The 12,485-nt window shown below is 39.6% G+C and overlaps 1 protein-coding gene across 1 annotated transcript in view; it reads left to right on the forward strand.

Annotated features, from left to right (window-relative positions):
* The window catches only part of RCOR1 (REST corepressor 1), a 118,598-nt gene that overhangs the window by 71,643 nt on the left and 34,470 nt on the right, over nucleotides 1-12,485 (forward strand). The window contains exon 3 of the mRNA XM_030883315.3: nucleotides 4,193-4,276. Coding sequence (XP_030739175.1) covers nucleotides 4,193-4,276 — 84 coding nt within the window. The remainder of the gene's footprint in view (nucleotides 1-4,192; nucleotides 4,277-12,485) is intronic.

Below are 12,485 nucleotides of genomic sequence, written 5' to 3' on the forward strand. Positions count from 1 at the left end.
TGGACAAAGCTGGGATAAATAAATGTATTTATGTGTGCAAGTATACAGGTATACACACATCTGTATTTCTATTTATACTGAAAATGATGAGCTCTTACTGTAACCATCTATTTCTGTCTAGCACCTCAGAATTCTTTCTATCCTCCCCCTTCTGTATCTGTAACTCTTTCACTCAGCATAATTATTTTGAGCTCCATTCATATTGTGTGCCTGAATAGTTCATTCCTTTTTATTGTTGAGTTTTGTTCCATTAAATGGATATACCACAATTTTAGGAAATTGCCAGGCTTTCCCCCCAAAGTGATAGTGCAATTTTACATTCCCACCAGCAGCTTAAGAAAGTTCTGGTTTCTCCACATTATCGCCAAACTGTGGGTATTGTCAGTCTTTTTAACTTTATACTTTGTAATAGGTACGTGGTGGTATCTCTTGTGGTTTTAATTTGGCTTTCCCTAATGACTGTTGATTTTTAGTATCTTTCCATGTGTTTATTTGCTATCCATATACCATCTTTGGTATTTATTCAAATCTTTTGCCCATTTGTTAACAAATGGGTTGTTTCTTATTGTTGAGTTCTGAGAGTTCTTTATATATTCTGGATACAAGTCTTTATCAGATCTGTGGTTTATAATTATTTTCTCTCAGTCTTTGGCTTAGCTTTTCATCTCTTCAGTAGTGTTACTTGAAAAGAAATTTTTACCTTTGATGAAGTCCAATTTATGAAGTTTTTTCTTTTATGGATTGTGCTTTTGGTGTTATATCTAATAAGATCTTTCTAAACCTAAGATCAAAAAGAATTTTCTCACGTTTTCTTTTACAAGTTTCATAATTTGGGGTTTTATATTTAGTCCTGTCATTAATCTTGAATAAATTTTTCTTTTTTTGCGGTATGTGGGCCTCTCACTGTTGTGGCCTCTCCCATTGCGGAGCACGCGCGCCAGACGCACAGGCTCAACGGCCATGGCTGACGGGCCTAGCCGCTCTGCGGCATGTGGGATCTTCCCAGACCGGGCATGAACCCGTGTCCCCTGCATCGGCAGGTGGACTCTCAACCACTGTGCCACCAGGGAAGCCCTTGAATAAATTTTTGTATGTGGTATGAGGTATATAGATCTCCATTAATTAAAAAAAATATGAATATCCATTTGTTCAGGCATCATTTGTTGAAAAGATTATCTCCACTGAATTTTACCTTTGCACTTTTGTGGAAAAATCAGTTGATCCTATACGTGTGGTTCTGTTTTTTTTTTTAATTAATTAATTTATTTATTTTTGCTGTGTTGGGTCTTCGTTTCTGTGCGAGGGCTTTCTCTAGTTGCGGAGAGCGGGGGACACTCTTCATCGCGGTGCGCGGGCCTCTCACTATCGCGGCCTCTCTCGTTGCGGAGCACAGGCTCCAGACGCGCAGGCTCAGTAGTTGTGGCACACGGGCCTAGTTGCTCCGCGGCATGTGGGATCCTCCCGGACCAGGGCTCGAACCCGTGTCCCCTGCTTCGGCAGGCAGGCTCCCAACCACTGCGCCACCAGGGAAGTCCCAGGTTCTGTTTTTGAACTCCATTCTATTCCATTTCTTTCTCTGTGTGCCAGTACCACACTGTCTTTTTTTTTTTTTGCGGTTCACGGGCCTCTCACTGCCGTGGCCTCTCCCGTTGCGGAGCACAGGCTCCGGACGCGCAGGCTCAGCGGCCATGGCTCACGGGCCCAGCCGCTCTGCGGCATGTGGGATCCTCCCGGACCGGGGCACGAACCTCTGTCCCCTGCATCAGCAGGCGGACTCTCAACCACTGCGCCACCAGGGACGCCCCACACTGTCTTGATTACTGGATCTTTGTAATCAATTAGTTTCGATTCAGGCAGTATATGTTTTCCAACTTGGTTTTTTTCAAAGTTGTTTTGGCTATTTTAGGTACTTTGCATTCCTGTATGAATTTTAGAATGTTTGTCAATTCCTACAAAAAAGTATACTGGGGTTTTGATTGGGATTATGTTGAATCTGTAGAGCAATTTGGGGAGAGAATGCTGTCTTAATAATATTTAAGTCTTTTGATCCATATACGTGGTATATCTCTTCATTTACTTAGATCTTTAGTTTCTCTCAAATGCTTTACAGTTTTTCAGTGTATATGTCTTATCACATCTATCCCTAAATAGGGGTATTCTTTTGTTTTAAGTTTTGATTGCTTATATATAGAAATTGAATTGATTTTTTACTGTTGATCTTGTTTCCTGCAACTGTGCTGAAATTCATTTATTCTAGCAACTTTTTGTAGGTAGTGTAGATTTTCTACACAGATGATCATGTCATCTGTGAGTAAAGACAGTTTTAATTCTACTTTCCCAATGTAGATTCTTTTATTTCTGTTTTGACTTTTGATTTTTATTTGAAATACATACAGCAAGCCTGTATTCCGTGTGCGGTCCCTCCCCACACACGTATTTGTTGACTTGATTTTACTTTTAGACTATGTGTGGCATTACCATTGTTCTAAAAGTCAGAACCGTATAAAAAGGTGTGTACTCAAAGGTAGTCACTCCCATCTTTTCATCATATTCCTGTCTCCCTCCTGTGTATTACACCTGTTCCCACCCAGCATGTAAATTCCACCTTCAGTCTTGCCTAATTCATGGTGTTCGCACTTTGGGTCTTTCCCTCCCACCATTCCATCATTTTTCTTTAAAGTAGCTGCCCCACAGATTTGAGCAAAAGTGTAGAAATTCTTTCTTTATAAAATCTAGAACACACTGATATACAAAATTAAATAAAAGGTAAGATTAAATAAAAGGTCTGGCAATTTCATAAAAGCAGGAATTCTTAAACCAAGCTTTATGAATTTTATAAAAGTATGTTTATATTGGGGGGTGTGTGTGTGTGTGTGTTTATGTTTAGTTGAATTTTTTTTTCTGGAAGTAGATTCCATAACTTTCATCGTGTGTCAGAGGAGTTTGTTTAAAGGAAAAAAAAAAGGTCAAGAAAGAGAATGCCTTTAGGATGAATGAGTTTGGGTCTAAGCAGTCCAAAGGCTGGTTAGTGAGCCTCTCTCTTCGGTCTGTTGTACCTTTGGAAGATAACGTTTTAATTGGCTCTGTGTAATATGTGACTTGTTTGTGGTTAATCCAGTAGTAGTCAACTCAACACCCGGCACTTGTCAACCTTTTGACCTACTGTTTTGTATCACAGAATTTTAAGAATTTGAATGCACTTCAGATGTTTCCTTTCAGGTTAAATCTTTTTAATGGTACTCTTTATTAAAGTTGTTAAAAGAATCTTTGGATTCCTGCTGTCAAGTCACTAAAATACCCAGTCACTAATGGTAGTGAAGGGTAAGGTTATTCAAAGCACACATGAAGAATTCGTAGTTTAAAAGAATATTTGAGCAGCTTGCCACATGCAGCTTCCTTTTTGTGTGTCCCCATCTGGGAGCAGAGCAGCAGAGTGTATGGTGCCTAAACCCTCGGGCCCTGTAACCACCCTGCCTAACGTCGGTCCAGGTCTGCCTCCTAGTGGCTACTAATGACCTGTTTAGTTTCCTCACCTAGCAAGTGAGAATAGTAATCATACCTACCTCATATGACCTGTTTGTGAAATAAGTAAAAAGTTAGGTAGAAAAAGACTTAAAAGTAGAAATATTTCAGCAAATTCAGAGCCTCCCCACCCACACCCTCACCCTGTGTTAAATGTGCGGGTTCCACTGGGGCCGACTCCAGTCGAGGGGGGGTGATAACATCATCTTCCGAGGTCTAAAGAAGACCAGAGTGGTGTGGTTTTTTGAAAATTTATACATAAATGAATATTTTATTATAATTAAAGACATTAATTTAGATGTATTACGAATAGTTTGTGGGGTTTTATCCTTTTTCTTTTACAAATATACACAGTCATAATTACAGATGAAATTATACAGTATCTTTTGTTTGACTCAAAACAATACAGGAATGGATCTGCTCTCACCACTTCTATTCAACATTGTGTTGATGGTGCTAAGTTAAAGAGAATCTCAATAAATGGAGAGAGATACCATGTTAATGTGTTGAAAAACTTAATTTGTGGGACTTCCCTGGTGGTTCAGTGGTAAAGCATCCGCCTTCCAATGTGGGGGACGTGGGTTCGATCCCTGCAGAGTGGTGGTATTAATTGTCGCTTCTTATGTCTGTTAAATTATAATAAGAATTTTCTTTTTTTATTTCTACCAAGCCAAAGTAGCAAGACGCAGTCAAGAACGAGACAATCTTGGCATGCTGGTCTGGTCACCTAATCAGAATCTATCAGAAGCAAAATGTAAGTTTTAGAGCACTTTTATTTTCCACCTTTCTTATTTACTGCAAACTTCTAAAGTTACCTTTGTAGGTAAAAATCTCCCTATATATTACATTTATTTTACCTTTTTAAAGTAAAATTTTGAAGAATTTGAAAGTGTGTTCTTTATTGTGGCCTGTCATAGTGATTTAAAGATTCTTAAGCTGTGGTTTCATAATCTACTTTTTATTCAAAATGCTGTACCAGCTAATATTCTGAAGTAACTAGGAGGAAGGGTTCAGAGCGGAAAGAAAATTATAATGTAGTGTATAACTCCTTCAGCTGGGAATTTATAGATTTATTGATATAAAGATGAGGAGTTTAACAAATCTCTAATTGGAAGGATTACAAAGGGCAAATGTATGTTACTGGAAAAAGCTTTTATACTGTAAGACTTCATCCTAGCTAGAAGTAGAACTTTTGAATTGGCTCTTTGTTTTGTGTTTACATTTTTGTTAGAATGAATATTCTGAGCTACTTTGGGTTTTCTTTTTGGGGGGCCGGTAGGGGTCCTAGAGTTATTAGAAAGATTAATTGTATTTTCAGAGTTTGCTTTTTCAGTTTTTTGTCCCCTCTGCTCAGGTGATACCGTGCAAGAATAATTTTATATTTGATATATTGCCGTAAGTCTTTGTCATTTTCAAAGTTTTTGTTTTCTTCATAACTTTAAAGAGAGAAGAAAAAATAAATTCCCCCTTTCGAGAATTTTTCAGTGGTGGGGGTGGGTGGTCCATGGATGGAATTTACGGCCATTTGTGAACTCGTGAATCACAGGCAAACTTTTTTTGGTGCATGTACGTTTTCCTGCAGAAAATTGGATTTTTAAAGGGCTCTTTGACAAAAATAGGATAAGAATCAATGCTCTAAAATGTGGTAGGGCTTAGAAAACCTTCAGTGGTAAATGTTGGCCAGGAAACATAAGTTGTGAATAAAGGCCGGAACTCTCAGGCTTTGATCAGGATTTTCCAGATTGTGTTTTGCAGTATTAAAGTAGGTGTTAACAGGTTTCCACTGTCAAGTAAGGGTTAGAGATGATGCATATTAAATATCCTCCTCTTATATATTTAACATTCATGTTTGCATTAAGGTGCAAAGAGCTCGGATGGTCAAGAAACATTTGATTTTGACCAAGAAGGACCCTTTTTAAAAATACAGTACCTTCCATGGAACACAGGAAATTCAACTACTCTTAGTAATGCTTAATTTAGCAAGAATAAAATAATCTCAGTCTAATCTGATTTTCATAGTATCTTAATTTTGCCAGCCTGCTGCTTGATGAGTTTATAATGGAGAACAGAATAGCAAAAGGAAGTATATTGGCAATTCTGATGCCTTTACTGTGCCGGGGAAGAGCTTTTAAGTATTTCCTGTTTGTTTTTTCCCTTTGAGGATTTGCACTTAAAAAAGCAATCTATTCCATTTTTGAACATGTTGTTCCTTCTAACAGCTGAAAATCTGCATCTGTGTAATTTTTAAAGCTTTGTTTTCCTGAACTCTGTTAAATAAGTCTGCTTCCTTATGAGTCTTTTAGGTGTTCAGTTCTCCTACCTTCTTTGCTGTCCCAGTTCAAGTTAAACCTGCCTGGTTGCCTCAAGTGTTTTCAGATGGCCTGATTTGGGGGTCTTTTTCGTCTCTGTTGTACTCCTGGATAGATTCCGTTTGGTCATGGTGCCCATCTTCAATTATGGTGCCTGGAACTGAATATTAAAAATAGTGAGCATTTGTTGAGCACTGTACTAAAATGCTTTCCATGTTCCTATATCATTCAGTCTCTACTGTAAACCAAGAAGACGTTTTTGTCCCCATTTTACAGGTGGCATTCCACAATCCAAAGAGGTTGTGAAACTAACACAAAGAGTCAGTGGTGGAGCCAGTAGTATCCAGGTTTGCTGACTCTTCACCCTGGCTTATGCTCTAAACGTGTCCCTCAGGTCGAGTTCGTCAGGTCTCAGTCCTCTCTTCATTTCGGTCACTTCCTGCTGTCATTACAGTGAAGATTGTATTAGTACCTCTTGCTGTTAATGTGTTACCTTTGGAGTCTTGGGAGTCAGAATTTAATTTTAATATTATCTTAATTTTCCTAGACCTGCAAGAAAAGAACAGAATATGAGAAGTTAATAGATTTTTAAGCAATGGTATTGCCTAAAATAAATTTGCAGTTTTAATGTAAGTCCTGACAGTATTGATTAAAACTTTAAACTCTTAAAACCAATCTAAAAGTAACATTTATATATTGTTGAAAGTTCAGAAGGCACAGAAAAATATAAAGAAGAAACAGTTCATCCATTATTTCATTACCCAGAGATAACTGTTAAACATTTTGGATGTTTTCCCAATCCCTTTTTTTCCTCTGTGCATATTTTTATAAGTGAGATGTTGGTATTTCTATGTATGTGAGTGTGTATTGTCTTCCTGAACAATGACCTAAGCATTCGTTACCTTGCTAAACCCCTTGTAAATATTTAAAATAATGTTTAATGGATGTATCAGTGTATTTAAGCATTCTTCTATTGAAAATTTAGGTTGTTTCTAATTGTTGCTATTGTAAAAGAAGGCGGTGGTGAAAAACGGAATCAGAGCTTTGTTCTCTTTTGTTGTTATTGTTGTGTTTTTAGTATTTTCTTAAGATACATCCCTCGGAATGGAATTGTGGATCGATGAGAGTTTGCTTAACTACTCCAGTGTGAGGATGTGAACACAGTTGTTGATGTGAGTTAGGTTCCATTTGTGGAGCTTTGGGAATCATATTCTTTGACGAGTAGTCTAATCGTAGTTATGCCTTGAAATGTGGCCATAGTGTCACTGGGGACAAGTATACATTATTTGTTCTCTTTGCCATCTATCATTTCCCCCTCAGCTTCTCTCCCTCCCAGTACATAGACAAAAAAGAAGTATTTTCTACTTGCCTTTCTAATTTATTTTGAAAGAATGTGGAAGTCTTGGTTGTCCAACAATTGATTCTGACTTGATGTAGAAATAGGAGATTTGGGACATCTGTAGACTTCTAGTAGATGTACCGATGTGTAAGGATGTCTGTAGATCTCTGGCTTTTCCTGGGTTGGTTTCTTTCCTCTCAAGTAAATGTTTAGAGTTCTGCCTCTTAGGGTTACTGCAAGTTTACAAAATTATTTTGTGGTTATAGAAATAAATACTGTTGTAGAAATTTCAAACAATATAGAATGTATAATGTAGACAATTAAAGAAAGCCTTCTTGGGACTTCCCTGGTGGTGCAGTGGTTAAGAATCCGCCTGCCAACGCAGGGGACATGGGTTTGAGCCCTGGTCCGGGAAGATCCCGCATGCCGCGGAGCAGCTAAGCCCGTGAGCCACAACTACTGAGCCCGCAAGCCACAACTACTGAGCCCGTGTGTCACAACTACTGAAGCCCGCGTGCCTAGAGCCCGTGCTCCGCAACTCAACGAAGAGTAGCCCCTGCTCGACACAACTAGAGAAAGCCTGCTCACAGCAATGAAGACCCAACGCAGCCATAAATAAATAAATGATTGAATGATGAATGAGTGAATGAATAAATAAATAACCTTCTTTTAAAAAAAGCCCTCTTATAGTCACTATTTACAATATATATACTTCTCCTAATATTTTTATGTATCTTAATAAGTAGATGACTTTTAAATCACATATATGAGCTGTTTAGCAATTTGCTGTTAACAACACATGTGGGACTTTGTTCTGTTTGAATACATTTATTGAATTGGCCAAAAAGATCATTCAGATTTTTCTGTACCATGTTATGGAAAACCCCAAACAAACTTTTTGGCCAACACAATACAATTACCTAGTTTTAAACTACCAAGTATGGGTCCACCATAATTTAGTCTTTTCTTTTTATTTATTTATTTATTTTTAAACAAATTTTCCTCCAAAAGTATCTCAATTAGGGTTATATTGAATTTGGGTTTATTTAGTGAGAATTGGTTTCATTCAGATTTTTTTTTTTTTTTTTTTTTTTGCGGTACGCGGGCCTCTCACTGCTGTGGCCTCTCCCGTTGCGGAGCACAGGCTCCTGACGCGCAGGCTCAGCGGCCATGGCTCACAGGCCCACCTACTCCGCGGCATGTGGGATCCTCCCAGACCAGGGCACGAACCCGTGTCCCCTGCATCGGCAGGCGGACTCTCAACCACTGCGCCACCAGGGAAGCCCTCATTCACATTTTTATTGAGCAGTTTTGTGTGCCTGGTAGTGTACCAGGACTGAGGGATTCAGGAAGTTTATATTCTAATGGAGAAAGAAGGGGGAAGTGAACGTGTAAACAGATAATTTATATGTATTTCCTTTAGTCCAACTGTTTCTTCTTAGTTGTGAAAAATTGAGGTCTAGAGAAGTTAGGTCAAATGCTTAAGGTCCCTCAGCTAGTTAGCAGCCAAGTTTGGGCTGGATCTCTGGTCTCCAGACTGCATTTATTACACACATCGGCCTTGGTGTACTGTTTGATTTAATAAACCAAAATACTTAAAGCATTACTGGTACTACATAAGTTGCTCTGGGCTGTGTCTAAGTAAAACTTCCTTAAGGAGAGATACGACCTTTGGAGTATGCCCAGAAAAAATGTGCCTTGTAGAGACATATTTCATGTAGAGGAAATGTAAATAATTCCAGGTAGCACAGATGAGAACAATAGGATTTAGATAGTATTATAAAAATTATTGTGGAAAATTACATGATTAAATGATGACATGATACTAAGGGGACAAAGGTGTGAATGAAGGTTAAATCATGTGGTGGAATCTGGAGGCTGGACACACAGTGAGAGAGACTGAAAAACGCTCACTAATTGGAAGAGAGGGCAGCTGATTCTTACATTATTTTAGCATCAGGCATCTCCTGTGTACTCTTAGTATTTGGGCGCGCCCTTTGGGACCCAGCAGAAAGCACTCTGTTTTCCTAGGTAGAAACAAGCAATGGAAACAGATGGCATTTGGGTAGGACGATGAGGAAGGAGTAAGTGCACTGGCTGGATGAGGGGCACACATGCGCTCTAAGAGGAGGAGATAGCGTTGGCGTTTGCACAGCATTTAGAGACCTGCTGGGCTGTGACGCACATCGTCCCTGGGGAAGTGAGAAGCAATGAAGCTGGAAAGACAGGCCCAGTTCTTAAAGGGATGAGGATTTTGGAGGGATTTTTAGCTAGAAGCAGTATTGTGCACATTAGAGAGCTCTTGACGGCCCTGTGATTTAGAAGAGAGCTGGGGCTAGAGGCGGTGCCTGCTGGTGCACTTGCAGGGGAGGGATGTTGATGCCTCTCTGGGCCATCACTGTTAAAGGGAGGCTTGATGGAGATTTAGGAAGTCAAAACGTCAATGTTGGGAGTGCTCAAAGGAAATGAGATGAGAGGAGTGTGGGTTAGCTGCGTGGTCCAGGTGGCCTTCACATGCCTTTAAAGCGGGATACTTCTTACATCTAGGTCATCTGCATTGTTTCACCGTTTATTCCCCACATTTTCATTGACATACCTACTAGGCACTCTGTTTCTGTGATAGGATATCATCTCCTGGATGGTCTGCTCCCCAAGTCCCCGTTGAGATGTGTACTGCTGCCCTCCTACCTGGATGCCGTCCTCTCCTCTCACCTGTGGACACCCTCCCCACCCTATTCCAGGCTGTCCTCCCTCCTCGTCTCACTTGGTCTGCACCCTAGATGTCCACCTTGCTTGCCCCTAATGGCTTTAGGGCAGTCTTCTCTCAGTGGGATCCTGCTGCCCTGGGTGCAGTGCAGTGTACTCTTCACATTCCCCTCTGGTCCCTACCCTTATACATAGACCCACCCAAGGTTTGGGCTTTGTGTAAGAGAAGCACTTGAAAGTTAGCAGAACAAAGTGGACATGTTAGTTGCAAGAAATTTCAAAAGGTTATTTTAGTAGGTAGTCTTGTCTTCTTTGACATATATAGAGAGTTAGGCCAGATCTTATTCCCAGTCTGTTTCACTTTACTGTTTTTAGGAAAACAAAAAAGTTTATCAAAGCATGTATGGTCAAATGTAATACAAAACTGTGGCCTGGGAGAATTCTTAGAAGGGAGTTTTAGAAGAGAGGACAGGTTAAGAAAGGGAGTAATCTGAGGATGATTTTTTTATTGTTTGATTCTTTTTAAGATAGGGCTTGAAAGAGGTGAATTGGAACTGGAAGGGGGACGCCAGTACACAGCCCTGCACACTGTTGATAGTTTCCTGAAGAAGCAGGTACCTTAGACTCGGCTGCGGTTGCCTTGGGCGTAGAAGTTAGCGAGGTCGCTTTTGGCTATTGGGAATCAGTAAAACAGATGGTTTTGCTCATTTATACATTACATATTGTGTAGGTTATGTATAATCATTACTTTTGCAGTTATTTAAGTGATTGATTGCTCTTTGTTTTTGTTTTATAAAAATGAGGAGAAACTGGAACAATGGTACGAAGCACTGGTCTCAGTGTTAAAGTAGACAAAGATGGAAATCATTAGCTATGCCAAAGACAACCGAGCTGGAAGGCTTTTTTCTTTTTTAGGCTGGCCGAACTATTAACTTTAAAGGAAAAAAAATAACACATATAACATGATAGACATATAGAATTTAAAATTGTGTCAAAAGGCAAGTCAAATTAGAGATTTTAAAATAAGTTTTAGCTTTCTTGGAATGAGAACCCTTCTTAGACCTGCAGTATTTGCAAAAGTTGTTTCTGCATTAAGTCATTTGACTTCAGTACACATTTTCAAGATTATATGGTGAGTGAGATCTTCACAGGTATGTAGTGAATGTCTAAACTTTCATAGAAATATATAGTAAATGTTGGGAGTCTATATTCAGGACTTTCTAACTCACTGCAGATTGAAGTCAAAAGACCTGACAGTTGCCACAAGGCTCTCGGTAGTCTGACCCCACTTCTGCCCTCTGGAACTCATCCCGAGCACGCTGTCCAGAGCCTTTTCCGTTCCCTTTGTCTGGATCACTCTTCTCCCACATGTCCGCATGGCGTTCTCTCCCTCAGTTTCTCCTGGTCACTAGGAGGGGGCCCTTCCTGACTACACTACAAAGTAGAGACAGAGACCACTACTGCCTTATCTTCGTTTCCTTCATTCCATTTGTCATCACCTGGCGTAGTATTACTTACTTTATGTCCCTCCTCTGTACTAAAATGAACGAGCAGAGGAACTTGGTATGTTTGTTCAGCTCTCTGTCAGTCCTCTCTTGGCATGTGGTGGATCAATACTTGTCCAATGAGAAGATGATGGGGTGTGGACACTCCTTGTGTGGAGGTTTGCAAAAATAGGCCTTTTGGCTATTTGTTCTGTAACGCGGGTCACTTGGAGCCCTCTAACATTTTCTTCTTTGCCACTCACCTTGTGGTGTCCATTTATTTACTCAGTAAATATTTGAGTGATTGTTTATGTGTCAGGTCCTGGAGGAATACAAGAACGAACGATCTGATAAGTCTGCCCACGGGTAGCTTACAGTCTGTTGGAAAACTGCCCTGGTAAGGTATGAGTGCGTTGACAAGAGGGAAGAGTGCACTTAGAATTCGCACCTGTTCGGTCTGGGACCGGAGTGAGTCAGGGAGGGGTCAGGTAAGCTAATACTGGCCTTGGTTTTCAGCCATTTATAAATAAATGGCTGTCGGGGGTTGAAGTTTGTGATGTTTTTCAGGGTGTGGAAACTGCTTTTTAAAAATCGTTTTTATTCTTTTAAGTGCTCTAGAGTTAACTAAAATGTGTAAAACTTATTAGAAGAGACAAAGAGCTGAATTTATAAACGATAGTGGGAGCCCTCCGTTAGTCCTCCCTTACCCTTCAGTCATATCAGTGTGTCTTATCTTCATCCTTTTAAACTTAAAATTTTTCGGTTTGTTAAGTTGTAATTTATTTATCCTTTCTGTTCACAATGGACATCTCAGTTTTTTATTACTGCCAACTATTACTACTGGGAACATTCTTTGACTGATTTCTGATATCTATTTGGAATATAGATATTTAGATCAATGCCAAATTATTTTCCAAAGTGGTCAAGCTGGTTTATACTGCTACCAGTGAAACACACAACTTACTTGCTCAGTGTTCTCTCCCATGTTTGTTATTGTTGGACTTCTGCATTTTAGACTATCCAGTGAGTATGGCTTTGTTTCTCATACCAGGGAATTTTGCTATTTTTGTTAGGTGTGATAATGACATTATGGTTCTGCAAAAACTATATCCACATTTTTAAAAA

This window comes from Globicephala melas, chromosome 2 (genome assembly GCF_963455315.2).
Source record: "Globicephala melas chromosome 2, mGloMel1.2, whole genome shotgun sequence".
Lineage (NCBI taxonomy): Eukaryota > Metazoa > Chordata > Mammalia > Artiodactyla > Delphinidae > Globicephala > Globicephala melas.